The sequence below is a fragment of the Hemiscyllium ocellatum genome, chromosome 22, assembly GCF_020745735.1.
Source record: "Hemiscyllium ocellatum isolate sHemOce1 chromosome 22, sHemOce1.pat.X.cur, whole genome shotgun sequence".
NCBI lineage: Eukaryota > Metazoa > Chordata > Chondrichthyes > Orectolobiformes > Hemiscylliidae > Hemiscyllium > Hemiscyllium ocellatum.
The window spans coordinates 12,486,177-12,512,155 of NC_083422.1; the positions used below are offsets into that span (position 1 = coordinate 12,486,177).

The 25,979-nt window shown below is 40.3% G+C and overlaps 1 protein-coding gene across 1 annotated transcript in view; it reads left to right on the plus strand.

The window, feature by feature from the left end:
• The window catches only part of pcdh15b (protocadherin-related 15b), a 642,771-nt gene that overhangs the window by 270,323 nt on the left and 346,469 nt on the right, over positions 1–25,979 (plus strand). Inside the window, exon 16 of the mRNA XM_060841768.1 lies at positions 22,395–22,474. Coding sequence (XP_060697751.1) covers positions 22,395–22,474 — 80 coding nt within the window. The remainder of the gene's footprint in view (positions 1–22,394; positions 22,475–25,979) is intronic.

The following is a 25,979-nucleotide window of genomic DNA, read 5'->3' on the forward strand; positions in this document are numbered from 1 at the left end:
AAAGATGTCAGAAAAGGAAACAATATAATTATATTGCAATCTTAGAGGTCACACTATTATGATCCTTGTATGTCTTGATCAGTATAGGTTTTTGGTCAATATTGTACACTTCTGTTCTTTATACAGCTGCCTTTACATAAGATGTAGTGGGCTTATTTCCAAATTCATCATGGGTCATTATACCTAGGTTGAATATATCAGTCATCTGATCCTGAGTTGGATCTGTTAGCTGTGGCTATTAGTCAGCTGGGAAAGGTGATTTAGTCATTTCTTAAATGTGTCCTCATCAAACGTTTGCTTTTTACAAGAAAGAATGAACATAAATAAATTTAATTTTCACAAATGTGACAGACTAACAAGGTGATGTCTCTGTCCTCGCTTCTTTCGAAAAATAAATTGAAGGTCATGTTTTTAATGCTGACCAAAGTCTAAGCAAGTAATTAGCCATGTTTGTGACTATAATGGTGGCAAAACTGTCACTGTTCAGTTTTATCATCAGTGTTAATTACACTCACTGTCATTAGAAATGTGAAACTGACAACAGCTTTTGGCTTTCACACTTTACTCCCAGTGCTCTTCAGTTCCCCTAGAGGTTGTGGCATTGAACTCACCACATATAGCACCCTTTAGAAATTAATTGAACTGACGTGAAACTTCCCTTTTGCAACATTGTAACTGCTATTTAAACAATACCCTGAAAGGTGACACCTTGTAGAATGAGGTGTAACCAGGTTTTCAATTGGGTCCCAAGACACAACTGTTTGTTTCTATTCTTCCACGGATGAGAATGTCAGTTGCAAGATCAACATTTGTCACCAATCTTTAATTGCCCCGAAGTACTCATGAATAACCCCTCCAGCCTTGAAAGATGATTTTACAATTTGTGGAACATTGACAGATGTCTACAGGATAACATATTTCTTTAATTTAGAAACAATAAATTCAAATTTTTAAAATAATTTCATGATCACTCAGCTTCTATCTTGTTCTTTTGTGTGTATCATAATATTTTTTTCCTGTAAAGTTTATAAAATGTGATAATGATAATGCCTATAACTTTCTACTTGCTGTCTTTGCAAATTCTTCAATGAGATTAGCTATTCAGCAGACTAATGACATCACTGTTGTGGGGGCTTTGTTGACCTGTCACTTGAATTAATTTAAAATAGTAAAGTACAAAATTTATGTGACAGGGTCTACTATATTTTTGTGTCTACTTTCTTTGGGGTTGGTAGGAAGAACTGTCACTTATCCACAAACTGCAAAAATCAGCCATTATAACACAGAGCAGTTTTGCTATATTAACATTTCAACGCTGGTAAATTCTGGTTCCTGATACACTTACATCCTGTACTTCTTTAAGTATATGTCAAGATTTCATTAATATTCAATTTGAACGCAAGTATTTCTTTAGTGTCGCTGGTTTCATAAAGACGTATAGATGGGAACAGCAACTTAAAATGCTATGCTCACAAATATATCTTTTGAAATGATACAAATGTAATTATTTCTTTGTGTCTTTATGTCTTTTATTATTTTCTTGGTTAATTTCTTCCTTGAATTTTAAGAGCCTACAGGAGACTAACATGCACAGTTGAAAATTCTAGATTAATGGCTTATACTTTTGGTGAAGTTAATTTGACTTTTTCATTGTTATTGACCTACATGACTGTGCCAAGCCATGTTTTCATTTACTTTTTTATATACATTCTGAAAACAATATTAATGAGTGGGTTGGATCTCTCACAGCTTCACAGCTGAAATTAAAAATAATATCTAAATGTGTTTCAGATTTTATTTGTATACTTCATTATTTTAGAGAACCTTATTTAAAAAACATTGCCTGATGACAGCTATGACACCTGCTTCTAACTCTCATAGCCTTGAAGAACTTTGGGAATTTCATTTATTGGTTCATTTATTTTTGTAAGTCCAGAATTGCTGAATATTATGAAAATGCATCAATTGAGGCAATAAAAAAAATATGCCTTTGATTTTAATTTGCACTTTCTTCACTGAACTATAGCATTTAATAGTCTGTGCAGCAGACTGGTATGAGGTGTGAATGTTTGCAAGAAAGCTTAGACGACCAGCTGTGCTGATGATCATAACAAACCATGCATAATGTTGTCAGTCTCAAAAATAACTTTGATGTTGTAGCCACAGAGAAGCCATGTACTGAGTTGTTGGCATAAGGTAGCTTATCAAACCAGAGTTTTACAACTGATACTTGTCAATCTCTCAAAGTATTGTATGCAGGATATCAACTGCTTTAAGGTCAAACAGAGCTCAGAAATGCTAATAGTTCAATTCAGGTAAAGGGAAAACGAGAAATGTTGAGTAGAGAGTAGGTGGGAGGCAGGGATATCGAGAGAAGGAGAATAGTGGAGTGGAGGAATTGAAACATAAGGATGCAGAGTGCAGATAAAAATTCTGACCAGTTATCTGACCTGCCACTCACAATTGTAATTATTTCCTTAAGTTTGATGCTCTATTTAACTATATTAGTTAAATATAGCTGATTGCACTTCTTTTTGGAATTTTTATTTTACAGTGGGAATATACTTATTCTGAAATATCCCTTTAATCGTTTACCTCTGTTTCTCTACTAACCTAACTCCAAGCCTAAAATCCCAGTTCACTTCAGCTTTCATGCCCATATAGTTGCCCTTATTTAAGTTTGAATTATTAATCTGAGATGCATTCTTCTTGCTTTTTAACTGGATGTCAATCATATTGTGATGCTCCTACCTCAGAAGTAGTGTTGCGTCAAAGTCATTAATTCACGTTAATTAGTGTCATCATGTTACACAATACCAAGCCCAGTGCAGCCTGTTCTCTGGTTAGTTCCAGATGCTGCTGATATAAGATAGCATTCCACCAACTCAGTATTGAGGCTATTGCTATTGATGTGAGGTTTCTGGTTTGTATACAGATGAAAATCACCCCTAATTATTGTTGTCCCTTTATCAGAAGCGTCCAATATTTCCTTATGTATAATTCATCTTATATTGTGGTTACTATTTGGGGAGAAAATGAGGACTGCAGATGCTGAGAATAAGAGTTGAAAATTGTGGTGCTGGAAAAGCACAGTAGGTCAGGCAGCATCCGAGGAGCAGGAGAGTCGACATTTCAGGTATAAGCCCATCATCAGGAATGTTGAGAGGAGGTAGAGGAAGGAGGCTGAGAGATAAATTGGAGGGTGAGGTTAGGGGGGAGGTAGCTAGGAAGGTGGATGCAAATGAGGGGTGATTGTGATTGGTTGGTGGGGAGGGTGGAGCAGATAGATGGGAAGGAAGATGGACAGGTAGGGCAGGTCAAGAGGGTGGTGCCAAGTTGGAGGGTTGGATCTGAGATGAAATGGGGGGAGGGGAGATCAGGAAACTTGTGAAGGTCCCAAGGTGGAAGATGAGGTGTTGTTCTTCCAGTCGTTGGGTTCCTTGGTGATGGAGGAGGTCCAGGACTTGCATATCCTTGGTGGAGTGGGAGGGGAGTTGGAACGGTCAGCCACAGGACAGTGAGCTTGTTTGGTGCGTGTCCCGGAGATGTTCCCCAAAATGTTCCACGAGTTGGCATCCCATCTCCCCGATGTAGAGAAGACAACATTGAGAGTGATTCAGGGATCTGTGGATCACTCACCTAGTGATTTGTTCAACACCTGTTGCTCATCTCCAGCCAAACTGATTCCATATCCTGATTTCCTGGCGCAAAGTCATCTCTAAATATTGCACCGATACCATCTTTGATCAGGAGTGCTACCTGTCCACCTAGAATCCTAATCTTCCCGAATGTCGCATATCCCTTCATGTTCAGACACAAATCCTTGTGATCCTGCCATTACACAGAGAGAGAGCCATGCGAGACAGAGATAATGAGACATATTGGCTGTCAGATTATATTTATTCACTTCAATGTGCATTATCAATTCATTTACATCATTTACTTTGTTACATGCATTCAGGTGCTGAGATTTTGGTTTTTTTGTTACCTTTAAAGCTTCAGGGTCTTTTCCACACTGTCACTTCCTGCCATGATGTAGAGGTGCCAGTGTTGGACTGGGGTAGACTGTCACGGGTCTTCCTGCCATTCTCTTACCTTTATTTCCTACATTAGAATCTGATATTCACCCCTCAAGTTTATGCCTTGTTATATTTAAACCAGGCTCGATCTCTCATCTTCTGTTTAGTTCAGAACCTTTTCTACCTCACTAATTATGTGTCTTGTGAGAATGAGCTCCAACATAGTTCAGGTGTAGACTGTCATCATATATTATGGTCTGAAAGAGTGCTTGTGACCTAAGGAGTGTTTGCAACCTAAGGATTGACCTAAGGGAATGAGGGAACAGAAGATGGATGTGTTATAAAGAGTTGATTGGTTTGAATTGGTTGTATAAATAGGAGGTACTGAGAATTCATGTGGTGCAGAGATAGTGTCCCTATCTCTGGTCTAGAGGGCCTGATTTCCAGTCCTATCTGCTTCTGAGATGAATGATAATTTGAACAGGTTGATTAGAAAATACTTATTATTACGGAAAGTTTGGAATCAGTGTGTTGTGAGTTTTATGAAGTGTGGCTAAACTGAAATAAACCTCTCACATAAAAACATCGTCTTGAATTCTGTTAATTTCAGAGTGTAACATTGATTATTCCAACAGTTCAGATCCAGTTTTTCTCACTACTGGTGCCATTGTTTCATGACTTGGAACCTACTTCTCCCATACCAAACATTGAGCCACACCTTGGATTCCCTCATTTTATTCATCCTACAGTCACTTGCATGTGGCTCAAATTGAAATCCAGAGATTATTACTTTTGAGGTTCTGATTTTAACATAGCATCTACTTTGACCTACTCCATTTATAGAACCTCATTCCTGGTTGTAATTAGGTCTTTGATACCAACATGGACCATGACCATTGGTATCTCCTCTTACCACAGCAAGTTCCACTCCAGCCCAGAGTAATAGTAATGAATTGTGACACTGCATAGATAACATGCAGTCTGGACTCTTTCTCTTTGTTGTAGAGAACAGTGTCACTTGCCCTCACTGCACTGCCCCTTACGACCATTACATTCATTTTTGTTTTTTGTACAATGGCACCACAGCCAGCTAGTTTATCTACCCTGCAACAGTCACTCTCTTCCAAACAAGCTGAGAAAACCTCAAATCCCCCCGGTATAAAATTGCAAAGGCTGTGGCACTTGAGATCCTGCACTCTGGGTCACCTTCCCTGCTTCAATTGTAGTCACACCCATCTGTCTCTGACTGCTAACCAAATCAGGAGATCCTGTTCTAAGGGGTGTAACTGTGTCCTGGAATAAAGTGTCCAGGGAACACATCCCTTCCCTGATGTGCCACAATATCTACTGTTTGGACCAACTCAAAAAATTGAATTTCCTGTAGCCACCAACACTCACTTACATTTGTCCTGGATTACACCAGTATGCGGAAACTTCCATATTCTGCAATCACAGCATAAACACTGTTCAGCTACCTCTAATGGATGTAGGTTTGCTCGCTGAGCTGAAAGGTTGATTTTGAGACATTTCATTCCCTTACTAAGTAACATCTTCAGTGGACTTTATGCAAAGCAATGCTGAAACTTCCTGCTTTCTATTTATATGTTTCGGTTTCTTTGGGTTGGCGATGTCCTTTTCTTTTTATGATGTTATTTCCTGTGGTGAAGTTACTTCCAGTTCCTTTTCTCAGGGAATGGTAGATGGAGTCTAACTCGATGTGTTTGTTGATAGAGTTCTGGTTGGAATGCCATGCTTCTAGGAATTCTCGTGCATGTCTTTGTTTGGCTTGTCCTAGGATGGGTGTATTGTCCCAGATGAAGTAGTGTCCTTCCTCATCTGTAGTGAGCAAATTAATGAGCAAAACTAACGTCAATTTCAAAATACCATGCAAGGACTGTAACAAACAATACATTGGACAAAAAGGTAGAAAACTAGCCACCAGGATACGTGAACACCAACTAGCCACAAAAAGACATGACTCTCTCTCACTAGTATCCTCACATACGGATGAGGAAGGACACCACTTCCTCATAACATCACCAACCCAAAGAAACCCAAACATACAAATAGAAATAGAAAGCAGGAAGTTTCAGCATTGCTTTGCATAAAGTCCACTGAAGATGTTGCCTAGCAAGGTGATGAAGCATCTTGAAATCAACCTTTCATCACAGCGAGCAAACCTACATCCAAAACCTCAACCTGAGTTACAAATCTTCTCAAAACTCGCTAAGCTACCTCTAATTTGTGTTACTTAGTAATTATGAATATTGTAATTTACAATGAAGACAGCGTCTACCTTCTAGCTGCCTTGCATCCAACTAGCATCAGTTCTGAGGAAGGGTCACTGGACCCAAAACATTAACTTCGATTTCTCTCCACAGAATCTGACAGACCTGCTGAACTTTTCCAGCAATTTCTATTTTTATTTCTGAATTCCAGCATCCACAGTTTATACAGCCTATATCTCATTAGAGCCTTTGTGCTGCAGTGGTAGTGTCGCTACCTCCTGGCCTGGAAACCCAGGTTCAAATCTCACCTGCTCCAGAAGTGTATAACAACATCTCTGGACAAGTTTATTAGAAATCATCTACATATCCCACATAGTTTAGTACTGCCAAGAAACTTCACAATATTGGTGAAATAATACAGTGCTTGCAATGCTGATAATTATATAATATCAGTTACTGATTTACCTGCTTCTTTTGCAGCACAAATTTGGAAATCAAATGCAGGTGCCTGGGGGAGAAAAAAATCCCATCCTCCAAACCATTTCACAGAACCTTCCATTTAGTAAACCTTCATTCTTGTAGCACAATTAACTTAAAATGTCTCTTTTCCCCCAGGAACCAAATTTCCAGATATACCCAACAAATGCAGCCCATCCAATGATGCCCACGTCTATGAGTGTATAAAAAAAAACACTCATTTAGGCAAAAAGTTCCCTCACGTTGATGGTACTCCCTTACATGTGGATAACAGCGACAGCAGAATATGATCCAGTGAATGTAAAGTCTATTGTAATAAAAATTTAATGATCTGTTTGTTAAGCTATCTTTTATTTTTGGCTTCAACAGTCTACTAATTCATTTTGCTCTGTTCAGACAGCTCCAGCTGATAATTTACTTCTTTCCAAGCAAAGGTTTTAAGAGAACATGAAAACCCAGACACAGAGACATTATATTATAGATACTCATCTTTTAAGTGCCCATCTTATAAAGTAAGAGGTGCTGATGATGATATATCAGACAGTGCATTAATTCATGAAACATTTACATTTTTTAAATGTACTTTTCATCTAAAGAATATTTTATTTCTTTAAAACTGTTGTGAAAAATATAAAGCCTAGGTACTGTTGAATGACTTAAACAAAATTAAATGCTTATCTCTGAACTACAACATTATAAAAGCACTTAGAGCAGGGTTTTTTTAATGCCAAGGATCCTGACTCGCTACCCAAAGATTGTGCAGGGAAACTGACTCCTTTGGAATTGGGTAACCCCGCAGCCATTTAAAGGGATGGCACGGTGACTCAGTGATTAGCACTGTTGCCTCACAGTGTCAGGGACCAGGGTTCGATCCAACTGTCTGTGTGGAGTGTGCACATTCTCCCCATGTCTCCGTGGGTCTCCTCTGGCTACTCTGGTTTCCTCCCACAATCCAAAAATGTGCAAGCCATGTTAAATTGCCCATAGTGTTTAGTGCATTAGTCAGGTGTAAATATAGGGTAGGCTTCTGGGTGGGTTACTCTTCAGAGGGTCGGCGTGGACTTATTGGGCTGAAGGACCTGTTTCCATACTGTGGGGAATCAAATGTAATCTAATCTTCACCAGATGTTAATAAGCTAATTTGCCACCCTCTGAGGAGGAATTTCCCCCCCCAGAGATGATGGATAGACCTGCTGTACCATCAATTGGCTGACAGCTGTGAAATCCCAGCAGCAGTAAGTTCAAGTGTTAGTCAGAGCTGTTATCAGAAGCCAGACTGCAGGTAAACCTGGAGAATCTTTGAGGCCTAATAGCATTGAGGGGCAAGTGAAGATTGGGGACTGAGTTTGAGAGGTTAATGTTGATGAGCAATCGGTAGGGATGAGGATTAAAAGGGGGTTTTGACACTGAAGGAGGTTACAGTTAGAGGATACAAGACACCTAGGAAGGCTTACTTTTCCCAGCATGAGCCTTTGGAGGTAAAGCTCCTGGGCTCTAATACTTGATGTGGAACCTGAACTGAACCAGCCATTTTGTGGCTACAAGAATAAGTCAGAGGATAGGAATCCCACAGCAAGTGACTGACCTTCCGACTCCCCAGACTCTACCCATCATCTTCAAGGCACGAGTCACGAGTATGGTGGAATGCTGCCTACTTACCCGGACAAGCACAGCATCAACAATTCAAGAAGCTTGGCATCATTCAGATCAAAGTACCCTATCCACCAGAGGAGCAGGACAGTGTTGCTAAACACCATGATTTGATCTCAGCCCAGCTACCAGTTCTAGAGGGTAGCATCAAGGCTTAGTTTGCACTTGTTACTCATAGCTGCATCCAGGACATAGAGAAATAATAGTGTTGGTGTTATTTTTCTACGATGATGACATACTGGTCTTACTGCACAGGCCTCAAGTGAGGATTTTAATGGGGTAGCATACATGAAAAGCCTGATGGGCATGCACAATGAAATGCTTGGCACTTTGGTAGGCAGGACAGAAGGTCTACTGTTACTATCTAGAAGGAATCTGACTGCACACTTTCACAGAGCTCAGTACTGAACCTTTCCAGTGTTGAATCATGAACGAGTACCTGATGCTCAATATCTCAACATTCCATTGCAGATCAAGTAGGAGTTATTCAATGTCTGCATGTTGTCATAGAAACTCAAACTAAGGTTGTGAAATTTCATTTTTTTTTTGCCTTGTAGTCCTAGACTGCTGTTTTCCAGGCTGTGGAATGAGTATTTAAAAGGACTTGACGAGGGTTGCTGAGTCATTGTCCCAGTGGAATGTCAGTGTTTCTGTCGAACACAAACTTGCTGCCACATCTCACTACTTATCCGCCCAACACTATCACTCCAGCTGAGCTTTTGCATTGGCTTGCCAGACAGTCTGCTGTTGCCCATCCTGAGGTGGCACAGTGCAAAGCCTGATCTTCCAGGTTCAGAGCTACAGCAGGATATCTTAGAAAGTCATCTGCAATGAATGTTGCAGCCACTGCCGCTATACCAGGTATAGGAACTTCAATGGGAGGCCTCGTGTTATTATCCCTGGACTTTGAATTCCAGCGATCCAGGCAATATTTTGGTGGCTCAGATTAGATGTGACCTTACGGCAGATTTTTTCTGGCCTACATATGACTCCAGACCCATGGCAACATGCGCTCTGAGAGTGGAGTCAGAGAACTAATAGATTTTGACTGACTGTGAAATTACACAGCTCTGGTGGGATGGTTAAAAGATGTGGAAGAACTTGTAAAGAAACAGAAGATTATTTAAGTTAATACTTTAGGTTTGAAACTAATATAGCTCAGACAAAATGGTGTGGAGGGTGAACAGAACATATGGATATGAATGCAGGGAGAGTTTTAAATAATTCAGAATGTGCATTGAATGTATTCAGTTAGATAAGTCACCTCTTGTGATAATAAATGCAAGGTTAATATTTCAACATTGTAAAAATGAAATGAGGATGCTGAAGATGATAATGAACAAATATGATGAATAGATAGGTTCAATAACGTCAGTCAGGATGCTATGGGGCCCACTGAAGTTACACACTATCAGGTTCAGTCTGCAGGGACAGAGGTAAGTGGCAGAAATATTGACAATTAACGGATGAATAAGATGCAATTGATGAAATCGACATTCAGATGAAAAACATTCTTCCTCTTCCACCGAGGACAAGCATTTTGACAATTCAAAATTATTCAGCATTTTGTGCAATGTTCGAGATGGGTGTCATCAGTTTATATGTTGAAACTGGTGTTTTGCCAGGAATTATTGTTGGGGTACAATATGTAAGGGGAAAAAAAGGAGGTCAAACATAAAAGGGAAAAATAGGAAGTGAGTAATAGTAGAAATAGGTGAATACATACCTACAGAGAATGATCCCAGCAGTAGAGATTTTGGAGGACAGAATATTTTCCAGATAAATACTATTAAAGCAAGGAACAATATATCACAGTCAAAATCAGGAGCTGTTATTGGAATGACTTGACCAAAGCTGTCTCAGTTTTGATGGTAAGGAAAATGCCAGACTGCTGGGCTTCCTAGAATTCCCACAGTGTGGAAGCAGGCCATTCAAACTATTAGGTCCACACTGACCCTCTGAAGAACAACCCACCCAGACACATTCCCCTCCCCTATCTCTGTAACCCTGCAATTCCCATGGCCAATCTGCCTGGACAATATGGGCAATTTAGCATGGCCAGTGCATGTGATCTGCACATTTTTGGACTGTGGGAGGAAACCAGAGCACCCAAAGGAAACCCGTGCAGACATAAGCAAAGAACAAAGAAAGTTCACAGCCCAGGAACAGGCCCTTCAACCCTCCAAGCCTGAGCTGATCCAAATTCACTGTCTAAACCTGTCACCAAATTCCAAAGCACCTGTATCCCTCTGCTTCCCACCTGCTCATCCAGATGCATCTTAAATGAATCTGCCATGTCTGCCTCTACTAGCTCTGCTGGCAATGCATTCCAGACACCTAACACCCTCTGTGTAAAGTACTTGCTGCGTGTATCCCCCTTAAACTATCACCTCTCATCCTGAAAGTGTGATTCTCATTATTGAATCCTTTGCCCTGGGAATCATCTGATGAAGGAACAGCGCTCTGAAATCTAATGTGCTTCCAATTAAACCTGTTGGACTATAACCTGGTGTTGTGTGATTTTTAACTTTGTACACCCCAGTCCAACACTGGCATCTCCAAATCATATATCCTTCATGATTTTGTCGACCACAATCAGGGACCTCTCAAGCTCCTTTTTTCTAATGAAAACAATCCTAACCTACTCAACCTCTCTTCACAGCTAGCACCTTCCATACCAGGTAACATCCTCATAAACCTTCTCTGCACCCTTTCCAAAGCGTCCACATTCTTTTGGTAATGTGGCGACTGAAACTGTACATAGCATTCTAAATGCGGCCGAACCAATGTCTTGTACAATTTTAACATGACCTGCCAGCTCTTATACTCAATATCCTGTCTGATGAAGGCAAGCATCCTATATGCCTTCTTGACCACTCTATCCAACTGTGCAGCGACCTTCAGGGTGCAATGGACCTGAACTCCCAGATCTCTCTGCTCATCAACTTTTCCCAAGGCCCTTCCGTTTATTGTGTAATTCGCTCTAGAATTAGACTCTCCAAAATGCATCACTTCACATTTTCCTGGATTGAACTCCATCTGCCACTTCTCCGCCCAACTCTCCAGTCTATCTATATTCTCCTGTATTCTTTGACAGTCTCTGTGCTTTCTGTTACTCCACCCATCTTCGTGACATCTGCAAACTTGCTGATCAGACCATCAGTGCCCTCTTCCAGAACATTTATGTATATCACAAACAACAGTGGCCCCAGCCACTGATCCCTGTGGAATAACACTGGTCACCTTTCTCCATTTTGAGAAACTCCCTTCGACTACTATTCTGTGTCCTGTTGCTCAACCAGTTCTTTATCCACCTAGATAGAACACCCTACACACCATGTGACTTCACTTTCTCCATTAGTTTTCAATGGGGAACCTTATCAAATGCCTTACTAAAGTCCATGTATGTGATATCTACAATCCTTCCTTCATCTATGAACTTGGTCACTTCCTCAAAGAACTCTATCAAGTTGGTAAGGCACGGTCTCTCCCGCACAAAGCCATGTTGCCTATCACTGATAAGCCCATTCTTTTCCAAATATAAATAGATTTTATTCCTCAGTACCTTCTCCAACAACTTTCCCACCACTGACGTCAGGCTCACTGGTCTGTAGTTACCTGAAATATCCCTACTACCCTTCTTGTACAGGGGGATAGAGGAATCCTCCAATGCGTCACCTGTGTTTAAAGATGCTACAAAGATATCTGTGAGGGCCCCAGCTATTTCCTCTCTCACCTCCCTCAGCAACCTGGGATAGATCCCATCTGGTCCTGGGGGTTCGTCCATCTTCATAACCTCTAGCCTACCGAACACATCTTCCCTACTTATGTCAACGTGATCCAGAGTAATCACACTTCTATCTCTAATCTCAACATTCATCATGTCCTTCTCCTCAGTGAACACTGATGCAAAGTAATCACTCAGAATCTCACCCATTTTCTCAGGTTTGACACACAACCTTCCTTCTTTATCCTTTAGTGGACCAATCCTTTCTCTAATTTTATAAGAATAAAAATCTTTGGTATTCTCCTTAATTCTGCTCGGTAAAGCTATTTTATGACCCCTTTTAGCCCGTTTGATTCCTCGTTTCAGACTGGTCCTACTCCCCGGATATTCCTCCAGGGCCTGTTGTGTTCTTAGATGCCTGGACCTTATGTATGCTTCCCTTTTCCTCTTGGCTAATCATACAATTTTTCCTGTCATCCACAATTCACGAATCTCGCCTTTCCTATCCCTTGCTTTCAATGGGACATGCCTATCCTGCATTATCTTTAACCTATCTTTGGAAGCCTCCCACATATCAAATGTTGAATTTCCTTCAAATAGCTGTGTTCAATCCACATTTCCCAGGTCCTGCCTAATTTTGATATAATTGGTCTTGGCCCAGTTAATACTCTTCCCTTATAACCACTGTCATCTTTGTCTATGAGTATTCTAATACTTACAAAATTATGGTCACTGTTCCCAAAGAAATCCCCCACCGCAACTTCTACCACCTGGCCTGGCTCATTCCACAACATCAGGTCCAATATGGCCCCTTCCCTCGTCGGACTATTGACATACCGCTCTAGAAAACTTTCCTGGATGTTTCTTACAAATTCTGCCCCATCCAGACCTCTGACACTAAGTGTATCCCAGTCAAAGTTGGGAAAATTAAAATCTCCCATCACTACCACCCTGTTGTCTCTACATCTTTCCATAATCTGTTTACCTATTTGTTCTTCTACCTCATGCTCACTGTCAAGAGGTCTGTAATTCAGCCCTACCAATGTAACTGCACCCTTCTTATTTCTCAGCTCCACCCATAATGCCTCACTACTCAAGCCCTCCATAGTGTCCTCCTTTAGCACAGCTGTGATATCGTTTCTGACCAGCAATGCAACTCCTTCCCCCCACTTTTACTTCCCTCCCTGTCCTATCTGAAGCGTCTATATCCTGGAACATTTAGTTGTCAATCATACCCTTCTTTCAATCAAGTTTTTGTGATTGTACTAACGTCATATTCCCAGGCCCTGAATTCATCCGCCTTACCCACTATACTCCTTGCATTGAAGTATGTGCACTTCAGGCCACCAGTTCTTTTGCGTTCATCTGCTTTCTGCCTACTCTTCCCCTTATTACTGCTAACTTCATAATTCTTACAGTCGCCAGTTTCCAAGTTTCTGTCTACTTGTCTTCTCTTCTGGTTCCGAGCCCCCGGCCACATTAGTTTAAAACCTCCCCAACAGCAGTTGCAAAAACTCCCTCAAGGACATTAGTTCCAATCTGGTTCAGTGTAGACCTCCCAATTTGTAATAGTCTCCTCTTTCCCAGAACCGGTCCCAATGTCCAACAAATCTGAACCCCTCCCTTCTACACCATCCCTCAAGCCTCATGTTCATCCTGCCTATTCTTTCATTTCTACGCTGGCTAGCATGTGGCACTGGTAGTAATTCTGAAATCACTATCTTTGATGTGTTCCTTTTTAATTTCTCTCCTAGCTCCCTGAACTCTGCTTTTAGGACCTCATCTCATTTTTCACTTATATTGTTGGTGCCTATATGCACCAAGACAACTGGCTGTTCACCCTCCCCTTTCAGAATGCTCTGCAACCAATCAGTGACATTCCTGACCCGAGCACCTGGGAGGCAACATACCATCCAGAAGTCTTGTGTCCGGCCATAGAATCGCCTATCTACTCTCCTTACAGTAGAATCCCCTATGACAATGGCCCTATGAGTCTTTACATAGGGAGAATGTGCAACCTCCACACAGACAGTAGTCTGAGGGTGGAATCAAACCTGCATCCCTGGTGCTGTGAGGCAGCAGTACTAACAACTAAGACACTGTGTGGAATTAAGGATGAAATTGCAGTAGAAGTGAGCAGGGGCATGAATGCATTGACAAATGTAATAAATTGCAAGCTCAGAGTATGCTTGATCGCTAATTAAAATTTAAATACCACACAAAAAAAACTGGAAATTCTCTGACAAGCTTCATGGCAATTGAATTTTGGTCCAAAATTATCCTCATCTTTTGAGCTAAGAAAAGATAACTTCCAGTCACACTGTTCAGTATGAAATAATGCATTAACGTGGGAGTTTGTGAGCATGTGAAGTTTGTACCTTTAAGTATGAATCAACTCATTAAATTATATTGTCCCCATGCTTTGATTCTCTTATACAAACCATTTTGTTCTTGTTGACCAGTTATGAAATAGTTAAACAGTTAAGAATGAATATGGATATCCGGAAAGCAGCTCGTATCAATCTCCTTGATAAACTATAGCTGACAGAAGCGTTCAGCATCTAGTGCTCCGAGGCTATTGCAGAAAGGGAGACAGAAAATGGCCCCATCATAATTGCAATAGTATACCACTCGAGGGTCAACTTGTCTGAAAGATACAGTGGGAGCTTATCGCTGACATATGCCAGCTGTTGCAATAAGACCTAAAGACACAATGAGCAATGAAGACTGGTGGTCGAACTTACAGCATTATTGAACTGCTTTTCAGCACGACCTCTCTACTGCCCTTCTGGGAATATGTCTGACTTTAGCTAATTTGCTGTCCACAAATGTGACAGATGATGTTTTCAAATGCAGTCATCTGAATACAGTTTCTTAGCGACGGGAAAGCAGGAAAAGGTATTTCTTTCTCTGAATGGCAACTTGACAAAGATACGAGATGTTATCTTGAATACCCAAGTAGCCATGTAGCGGAAGGGTCATGGGAGCAATGTCAGTAATAGTTTCCAGAAGAGAATTGGGTAAATAGTAAAAGGGCAATGTGGAGAAAGGGGAGTGGGACTAATTGGTTACCTCTGCCAAAGAGGTGGAACAGTCACAGTGTGCTGAATGATTTCTTTCTGTATTGTATTTTTCTGTAATAAATGAGCAAACTAAATTTTGGACATAAAGTGTTACATTGGTTATCTTTTGTTCTTGTGAAACTGCAAATGACGCACATGAACGGCAGGAACCCTACACTTCACAATGTCTGTTGCACTTCAGGTACACTATTTTGACAACTGTATCAGAACCAGACAGGATGTCTGTCCTGATTAAATTTCAGTCAGAGTGGCATTGGATTTTCCTTACTCCACACCTATTCCAAATGTATCCTGACTTCTACCAATGGCAAATACACATCCACCTGAAGTTTGGGCTACATCTTAACTTCTTTTTCGGCAGTTGTTTCTGGAAACATTGCTCAATCTTTGTTGCAAGTAGGAAGGGCCAAACAGGAGGCTGTGGCCTGAATCTTCTGGTCCCTGGCAATGGAATACATTGCATTCTGAAGCTTTGCCTGAACACTTCATTTCTTCTGAACTAATTTCTTCCAATCTGAGCTGCAGCAGAAGTGGATAGTGCAGCATCTCCTCAGAAAATCTTTTAGATTGCAGCAGCATTCAAGGAGGTCTGGTAGTGGTTGCCATGTTTCGTTAAGTTAAAAGGTTGCATCCTTGTGAGTTATTGAATGGATGAGTAGGTCACTGAGCTGGCAAGTGAGTAAAGAAGGGCAGTTGGTATGTTGGCCAGGTGGGTACAGTGTGTCATCACCAGATGGGCAGTAGATAAGATGGTTTGTCTTTTGGGTAGAGGGGTCAATCGAGGTATAGTTGGATTGGTAAGATTATGGGGTGTGTTTGTCTGGAGATTGGATTGTCAGTTATGTAGTTACCCAGATGTTAGACAAGGTTTTAAATGATCTCATACTTTCATAACTATAATTTAAGTCTCACAGATACTCTAGTTCAGTGTCAGATACATACGTTCGTTCAGGATCTGAATCAGCAGGGAGTTGCCTATCAAAAATTTAAATTTCCTCAGCAATTCCCAGGAATTCCTCTGTGTCAGGACCTCTGCAGGGACAATCTGAAGACTGGATGAATTAGATTATTCCATGCTTCTGGCACTTGAAACAGGATCTTTGGGTTTCCATTCTGAAAGTGGATGATGTAGTACCTTTGTGTTGAGGTACTAATATTGATTTTGGAAGTTTATATGAGAGAATCATGTACTGGATTTTAAATGAGTATTCTGCTGCAATGAGAAAAAACTGAATCATTATTTGTGATAGGCAAGAAGACATATATTTGTTAATTTTGTCTTGTAACATACAAACAGGTGCATTAGTTATTTTTCTGCTGTCATAGACCATTTGCCATGGTCCACATTACCATAATTTTGTACCACCTCATATTAGCTCCCAGGCATGCTGGATTTAGTCATCTGCCTGTCTAATTTCACTATTGTACGATAATATTTTCTAATTGTCACATTGCATACGTGTGACTTAATTAAACTTTTTCTCTTCATGGACCTATAGAAACTTTTAATATCAGTTTGAATGCTCCCCATCTTACTGTTGTAATCTCTTTACACCCTCTTAATTAATTCCTTTGTCTTCTTTTGCTGAAATTTCTAATCCTGTTTCTAATCCTCAGGTCTGCTGCCTTTTGTTTTGGATAATCTCTAATCCATCTTCGATCGAATATTATCCTGAAGTTCCCATCTTGGCCACAGTCAGCCCATCTTTCCCATTTCATTTTTTATGCCAAACAGGAATGAACAACTCTTCCAGTTTCTCCATGCATTCCTTAAATGTTTGCCATTATCTATCTACTGACATCCTGTTAAGTAAAATTCCCAAATTCAACATAGCCAGCTGGGACCTCATATCATTGTGCTTTACTTCAATTCATGATTTAAATGACAGAATCAACTACATCGCTCTCTATCTTAAAAATCTAGATTGTCATTTATTTCCTTCTCATTATACAATATCCAGTTTAGGACGGCCCATTCTTTATTTCTCAACATATTGATCCATAAATATATGTAAATTTTGATGTAAATATGTTTATTCTTGTAAATATTCTAGAAGTTCTTCCTGTATGTTATTGTTACTGACTTAATTTGCACAGTCTTATATATGTAGTTGTCTCTTTATTTCTTTTGCCTCTAATTTCTTGTCTAATGTCCTCCCAAGTGATCACACTAAAGTTTGGGGTCTATATACAATCCCAGTATCATTTTCTGTTCCTTGGTGTTTCTAAGATCTACCCGTACAGATTGTACTTCACATAAACTAATATCCATCCTCCCTATTGTATTGTTATCCTGTTTAAACAAGCAATACTATCCTACCTGCTTTTGCTTTTTGTCTGTCCTTCCCAAAAGTTAAATAGAACATAGAACATACAACAGTACAGCATAGTACAGGCCCTTTGGCCCTCGATGTTGTGCTAATGTTTTATCAGACTCTAAGATTAAACCAACCTACGCACCCTTCATTGTACTATCCTCCATGTGCTTGTCCAAAAGTTGCTTAAATGTCACTAATGTATCTGACTCTACTACCACTGTTAGCAGTACATTCCATGCACCCACCACTCTCTGTGTAAAGAATCTACCTCTGACATCCCTCCGAAACCTTCCTCCAATCACCTTAAAATTATGCCCCCTTGTGACAGCCATTTCTGCCCTGGAAAAGGTCTCTGTCTATGCCTCTCATCATCTTGTTTACCTCTGATAAATTGCCTCTCATCCTTCTTCAGTCCAATGAGAAAAGCCCTAGTTCCCTCAACTTTTCTTCATAAGACATGCCCTCCAGTCCAGGCACCATCCCGGTACATCTCCTCTACACCCTCTCTAAAGCTTCTACATCCTTCTTAAAATGAAGCAACCAAACTGAACACAATATCTCAAATGTAAGCTAACCAGGGTTAACCTCGGGGCTCTTAAACTCAATCCCCCTGCTAATGAAAGCCAACATGCCTAACATCTTCTTAACAACCCTGTCAACTTGGATGGCAACTTTGTGGGATCTATGGACATGGATCCCAAGATCCCTCTGTTCCTCCATACTGCCAAGAATCCTGCCTTTAACCCTGTAATCTGCATTCAAATTCAACCTTCCAAAATGAATTAGTTCGCGCTTTTCCAGGTTGAACTCATCTGCTACATATCAGCCCAGTTCTGCAATCTGTCAATGTCTCACTGCAAACTATAACAGCCCTCCACACTATCCATAACTCCACCAATCTTAGTGTCATCAGCAATCTTACTAGCCCACCCTTCCACTTACTCATCCAAGTCATTTACAAAAATCGCAACGAGCATGAGGTCCCAGAACATATTCCTGTGGAACACCACTGGTCACCGAGCTCCAGGCTGAATACTTTCCATCTACTACCACTCTCTGTCTCCAATAGGCCAGCCAATTCTGTATCCAGACAGCCAGATTTCTCCGTATCCCATGCCTCCTTACTTTCTGAATGAGCCTACCATGGAATATCATATCAAATGCCTTGCTAAAATCCATATACACCACATCAGCTGCTCTACCCTCATCAATGCATTTTGTCACATCCTCAAAGAATTCAGTCAGGTTTGTGAGGTATGACCTGCTCCTCACAAAGCCATGCTGACTATCCCTAATCAAATTCCAAGTAAAAACTACTTTCCAAGTACTTCTGGGTGTTCAGTTCCCATCCCTGGTCCCCCTGCAGCTATGTCTCTCCAATCTCATTATATCTTTCCTGTTAATATCTATTTGTACAACACAACACAGATACAAGCAGGCAAAACTAATTGGTGCTGTATGTGCCAAGAATATCCAGAGAGGCAGGTCAAGGGCTCCCGTCCACAGTGTTTACTAAGATAATTCATTTGGCATGTCAGAAATTGCTGTTCATCAATTTCTCTTCTCAGCACTGATCAGGTAAAGACCTTTTCACAGTACACCTCTCCTTTTCCCAGTAGCCTGTGGATTGAAACCCATTTCCCCTCAAAAGTCTTTGATAGACAGACTTAATGACCTGATTTTATCCTATGCTAATTTGCTTGTGGCCTCAAGTAGTATTACAAAAATTGTTATCTTTGTTGTTCTGCTTTCTAATTTAGCTCTGATCTCCCCATACGCCTTCAGAAAACCTTTCTCAGTCTTATCTATAACACTGTTGGCCATGTGAATTGAATCATACCACTTCAATCGCGAGACATATCCTGAAAACAGTTTGTGCTGTCAGCTGCAGGAAATATTATCTATTCGCCTAACCCTACTCTCCTCTGCTGCAACTACATTTTTTGTTCTCTCCTTCTTTCCCCCTTACTCGAATGACTCAAAGTGAGATGTTCCGAAATGTAAATGTACAAAAAAAAGGAGAGAGTGTGCACTTTCTAATTCAAAGGATGTAATGTCCAGTTTTTTGCTGCATTGATGAAGTGAGAATTAGCTGAAGGCTATGTAGATTGTAGAGTCACAAAGTAGAACCATTTGTGACTTTAGATCTAGATACAGGAGAACAAATTTAAAACTGCTCAGTTATCAATGCTTCAGTGCAATAAAAAGAGAATTGGAATTTGATGCGGTTGTGTTTCTGCGAGTGTATTTCTTCAAATCAGATAAACAGGGTAGAAGTGGGTGAACTCGCATGTAGGCAATGAAGTTACGTCTCTCGTTTGGCATAGGAACAGGAGAGTGTTTCAGTTGTTTTCTTCACAACTGAGCAATCCTCTTCATAATTCACTCTGCTCACCCCATGTTGGGTAGGACCAAGAAAAGATATCCTCAAAATAGTCTGATCTGTCACCGACCTGACTGGAAAACTGCATCCAGCAGACTCACCTATTTGCAGTCCAAAAACCAAAATCTACTTCAATCCCGGAACCTGGAATGTTTGCCATCTCCTAAAAATACCTGCCAAATTGTGTGGTCAGAGATTTCAATCCAGGATTGGGCTCATCAGCTATGCAAAGACCCACAGAATCCATGACCAGTGACCCAGAATTACCTCGGTGGACATTAAAACTCATTTGGAGTGATTGTTGATGACAATAACTCGCAACTTTCATGGGATTTTTTCGTATGGGAATATTTAGAGATTGCCTTGTCATCTGGAGGCCTTTAAACATTGTCCTATCCCATTGACATTCAACTAGTGATGGGCAGGGGTCTTGCCATGTAGTAAAAATACCTTTACAGAGGTTTATAAAATCATGAGGGGAGCGGATAGTGAAAAAAAATCATGGTTTTATTTCCTGGGTTGGGGGAAGTCCAGAACTAGTGGGCATAGGTTTAGGGTGAGAGGGGAAAACTTTAAAAGGGACCTGAGGAGATTTTTTTTCACACAGTGGGTGTTGCATGTATGGAATGAGCTGCCAGAGGAAGTGGTGGAGGCTGGTGCAATCACAACATTTAAAAGGCATCTGGATGGGTGTACGAATAGTAAGGGTTTGGAGGGAAATAGGTCAAATGCTGATCAATGAGACCACATTAATTTCAGATATCTGGTCAGCATGGATGGGTTGTACTGAAGGGTCTGTTTCCATGCTATATATCTTTATGACACTACCTCAAATTTTGTTGTAATGCAAAGGCTCTTAGTGTTGGGGGAAGAAAATTGTTGTGTTTTGTTCATTCATTGCACATGTTACAGATAATTATTGATTGTAGGAGGCTCCATAGTAATAGAGGGAAATAGTAAATTCTCCTGGGTGGGAAACATGCTAAGTTTTCCTTCATATTTTCCTACTATTTGCTACTGAAATTGTAACTAAAATGGCTTCTGAACCCAGGCATGTCTTGCAAAGCATATTGTCTACTTGTCAAGCTTTCTGACTGGGTTAAGGATCTGCATAATCACCTGAAAATGAATTACCAAAATCTTTAAGGCTATTTGGTGAACTATGCTTTGCACTGGTTGCCACATTGCAGCTTTTGTTGTTGATGGGTGCCACCTCTTTTTTTTAATATTTGAAACAGTTCTATAGAACAGCAGGTAGAACTTGAACTTGAATCCATCTGAGCCAGAGGAGGGGACCAATGCACCAGAAGTGACCCTGGCAGTTGTATTAGTTACTTTAGGGAGATTAGACAGTCAGCCACACTCAATGTATGTTTTTGCACTAATTTGATTTGGTATTGGAGCTCTTAGTAGATATTTTTATCCACCTGTTCGGACATGCTATGATACACATCTGAGTCAGATGGGACTTGAATCCATGCCTTCTGGCCCAAAGTGCCACTAGAGCTCCCAGCAGTTGAAGCAGGTTAACCAACCTGTTCAGAGGTGTTATAACACACCTCCCGAGCAAATGGGACTTGAAAACAGCCTAGAAGCAAGAGCACTACCACTGTAGACTCATAAGGTAAAAACAATGACTGCAGATGCTGGAAATCGGATTCTGGATTAGTGGTGCTGGAAAAGCACAGCAGTTCAGGCAGCATCTGAGGAGCAGTAAAGTCGCTGTTTCAGGCAAAAGCCCTTCATCAGGAATACAGGAGACTCATTAGCCCGAGCAAGCTTTCATCCCAAAACTATTTCACCTAGTATTCCAAACAACGACTGTGGTTGGAAAATCACAAGCCTGCAGTCCTGAAGTTTCTTTGAATCTTTTAATTAAAAATTGGAAACTGCTAGTCATTGATTTCCTTAGCGTCAATGTAAATGGTGATCCTTGCCAGAAGCACTTGATTATGGATTAACGTTGAAGTTTTCATTTAATAGCCCTAATTATGTATTTGGTGAAATTATCAGAAGATTATTTAACGGTAACAGTGAAGGTCTCAAATTGTATTATACAAGGTACATAAATAAATAAATGCTTAATTCTTACATGTGCAATTTCTTTATTAAGTAAGTGTAAATCTGTGGTTTGAGAGATTCTTCTTAGAGCCTTTGTACAAAAGTTTTTTTCTTTGTAGTTCTAGTAAGTAACTGTTTGCAATGCATTTTGTGATGACTGGTGGCTCATTTCTCTGCCAGTGTTCAATTACATGATCAATAACACTTAGGAAGCTAGTAATTGTTGCTGCCGCCCCCCCAAAAAAAAACGCATGTGACAATGATGTGCAATATTCCACAATTGAAAAATCAGTTTAACTATCATAGCTGTTAGCATAAGTCTGTAACATATATTACTGTAAGCAGGGGAGAATCTATTTGAAATATGTTAGAAATCCCAAACTAATATGTTCTGTTTGACTTTCTTTAACTGTGTATTATAATTAAGCATCCTTTTCTATATTTTTAGGCAACAGACCGTGAGAAGGATCCAATCACCTATCACATTCAAAATGGAGATCCACAGCACGTTTTCAAAATTATTCAAAAGTAAGAGGAGATAGATAATATTTGAAGTATGTTTTCTCTCTCAGAGGTTTAACAATCTTTGAAATGGCATTCTTTCTTCAAAAGGCAGCTGGTGCAGCGTTTTTAAATATGTTTGAAGCAAAGGTAGAAAGATTTTTGATGACAAAGGGGAATTAAGAGTATTGGGGGTATGCAGGAATTTAGAGTTGAGGTTAACATCAGATCAGCCATGATCTCATTGAATGATGGAGCAGGCTCAATGGATTGAGTGCCCTACAATTACTAGGAGAAAGTGAGGACTGCAAATACTGAAGATCAGAGCTGAAAAATGTTGCTGGAAAAGCGCAGCAGGTCAGGCAGCATCCAAAGAGCAGGAAAATCGACATTTCGGGTATGAGCCCTTCTTCAGGAAGGATCTTCAAATGTATGATTCTGAATGTATATAGCCCTGCTAAAGTGTTCATTTTTACAGAAGATACAGCTAAATATTCAGATGATAACCTTAAGAGCAGTGTTGAGCAATATGTAATATGTTGATGAATTCCATAAATGTATGCAATTGTGGCCATTTACAGGGTCCATGGTGCCATATTGCTGAATCAAAGTCAGCCCCTTTCTTCTTCATCTATTCCCTAGTTTTGTAGTTCCTACTGATTGTGTGGATCAGACACCATGCTAAATTAGTTGATTCCCTTGTCACCCGTCTTGGGCAAAAACACTTCCATTTGTCCAACTTTCCAGGAAAGGATCAGATGCCATGTCACTCCCACCATAAGCCCACAGCTCACATTATATGTCTCTGTGTTGGGTTTGCTTTCATTTCTTTTTGATCATCTCTTTGACTCTTCTTTTATTACTTAGTAAAGCAGGCAGCTGTTTTACAATCAATTCTTTGAGACTTCAAAGGTACTTTGATGCCAGGTGAAGCATCAACAACATACACCATGTTTTCATCAATCAAAAGTCTAACAGGTTAATCCAGGAAGAAATTACGCTATGGCACCTCCATGGGTGGAAGATTGCTGAGCAATCCATTTTGTACATTTGATGATCATTACCTTTCAAAGACACAGTTCCCAAGTTTCATAATTTCACAGTTTCATAGTAATAGAAGCAGGAGTAGACCATTTAGCCATTCGAGCATGTTCTGATATTCATTAAAATCATGGCTGATCTATCCATCGTCTCTGCTTCTCCTACCTGCATTATCCCCATAACTTTTATTTCCCCTACCATGTAAAAGTCCATCCAACTGTGTCTTGAATATATTTAATAAAGCTCCCTCAATTGCTTCCTTGTGCAGAGAATTCCATCGATTCACTACTCTCTGGGAAAAGCAGTTCTTCCTCATCTCTGTCCTAAATCTAATCTTGAGGCCAATTCTCCTAGTCCTGGTCTCACTATCTGTGGAAACAACATGTCTGCTTCTATCTTTTCTATCCCTTTCATAATTTTATGTGTTTTTGTAAGATTCCCTCTTATTCTTCTAAATTGTAGCAAGTTCAGTTCCAGGCGGCTCAACCTCCCCTCATAGGGTAACCATCGAACAAAGGTAGTTTTGTACACACGGACATGTCCACAGATTGAAAGCCAATTGCCTAGCCGACGACTTTCTTTGTGGTGAGGTAGCCAGAGGCAGACAGCTGGTAGGATGCCCAATGCTCCACTTTAAGACTGCTTGCAAGCTTGACATGAAGGTCCTAAACATGGATTGCAGTACAAAAGGGTGATAGCAAAGTAAAATGACAGAACGGCAGTTTGGCAACAAGCTGTAATGCTGAAAATAATCCATGTTGCTATTTTGCAGCAACATGTACAGCATCTGTGGCAGAACTTGCCTTGCAAGGATTGAGCTGTTCACCCATCAACAAAGATGCACCCTATGAAGCCATACCATCCAAAATGGAGTGTTCATTCTGTGTCCATCGTCTTTCTTAGACTGAAGAGTAGATACAATAAACTAAACAAAATATCACAATATTAATGATTATCGCTCTCATTTAATTTGTTAATTGAAAAGTAGGAAGGGGAAACAATAGGCCAGATTTTACCTTAACAGTGTTTCTGCCCTTGATTTAGAATTAGAGTTTATATTTCTTTTCTTAAAAATAGTTTAAATGACCAGATGATGTGGCAGAAAGGAAATATGGACAGCAACATCCTGAGTTAACAGGGTAATCAGCCAAGTGTCGTCTTAACCAATCACATCGAAGGATTGTACAATAAATGACATAATGTCAAAGAATTAAGGAAGTGAAAATGCATTTTGGTGAATTCAATGTCAAAAAGAGTTTTTGTTTAATGTTAATGTATGGGATCTGGGTGTCGCTAGCTGGTCAGCATTTATTGCCTGTCCTTAGTCGCCCTAGAGAAGGTGGTGATGAGCTGCCTTCTTGAATGGCTGCAGTCCACCTGTGGGCTGACCTAAAATATCATTAGGGAGGAAATTCCAGGATTTTGACCCAGCAACAGTGAAGGAATGGTGATATTTTTCAAAGTCAGGATGGTGGGTGGCTTGGAGGGGAACTTGAAGGTGATGGTGTTCCTACATATCTGCTGCTCTTGTCCTTCTGGATTGAAGTGGTCACTGGTTTGAAAAGTGTTGTCTGAGGATCTTTGGTGAATTTCTGCAGTGCATCTTGTAGACAGGACATACTGCTGCTACTGAGTATAGGTGGTGGAGGAAGTGGATGCTTGTGTGTGAAGTGCCAATCAAGCGGGCTGCTTTGTCTTGGATGGTGTCAAGCTTCTTGAGTGTTGTTGGAGCTGTATTCATCCAGGCAAACAGGGAGTATTCCATCACACTCCTGATTTGTGCCTTGTTGACGGGGGACAACTTTAAAAGTCGGGAGGTGTGTTACTCACCACAGTATTCCTAGTCTCTGACCTATTCTTGTAGCCATTGTGTTTATGTGGTGAGTCCAGTTGAGTTTTTAGTCAATAATAACCTCCAGGATATTGACAGTGGGAAATTCATTGATTGTGACACCACTGAAAGTCAAGGGGACGGTGGTTAGATTGTCTTTTATTGACCATAGGTATCATAGGTACAGAAGGAAAACAAAGAGAAGGAACAAAAGATTGGAGTAAAAAAAGTTGAATGGAAATAATAAAAAGGAGACATTTTTAGAGTGAATAAGATGACTCCCTTCTTTTTAAGGCTAGTATTTACTATCATAGATGTTTATTGCCAGTAATTAACACTTAGCACAACTTTTAAAAACATTCTTTGATTTAAAATAATTTAACTTAAGGCATATTAATTCATATCCTTCATACAAATACATAAACTTCATATTATTCAATGCATAACAATGGTGGACCAGACAGTGATGCAATTCTTACAGTAAACGTCTGAACAATTGCTTGCACAACTGTTCATCTCCTGAGATTTGTGGGCGGCACAGTGGTTAGCACTGCTGCCTCACAGCGCCTGAGACCTGGGTTCAATTCCCACCTCAGGCGACTGACTGTGTAGAGTTTGCACGTTTTCCCCGTGTCTGCGTGGGTTTCCTCTGAGTGCTCC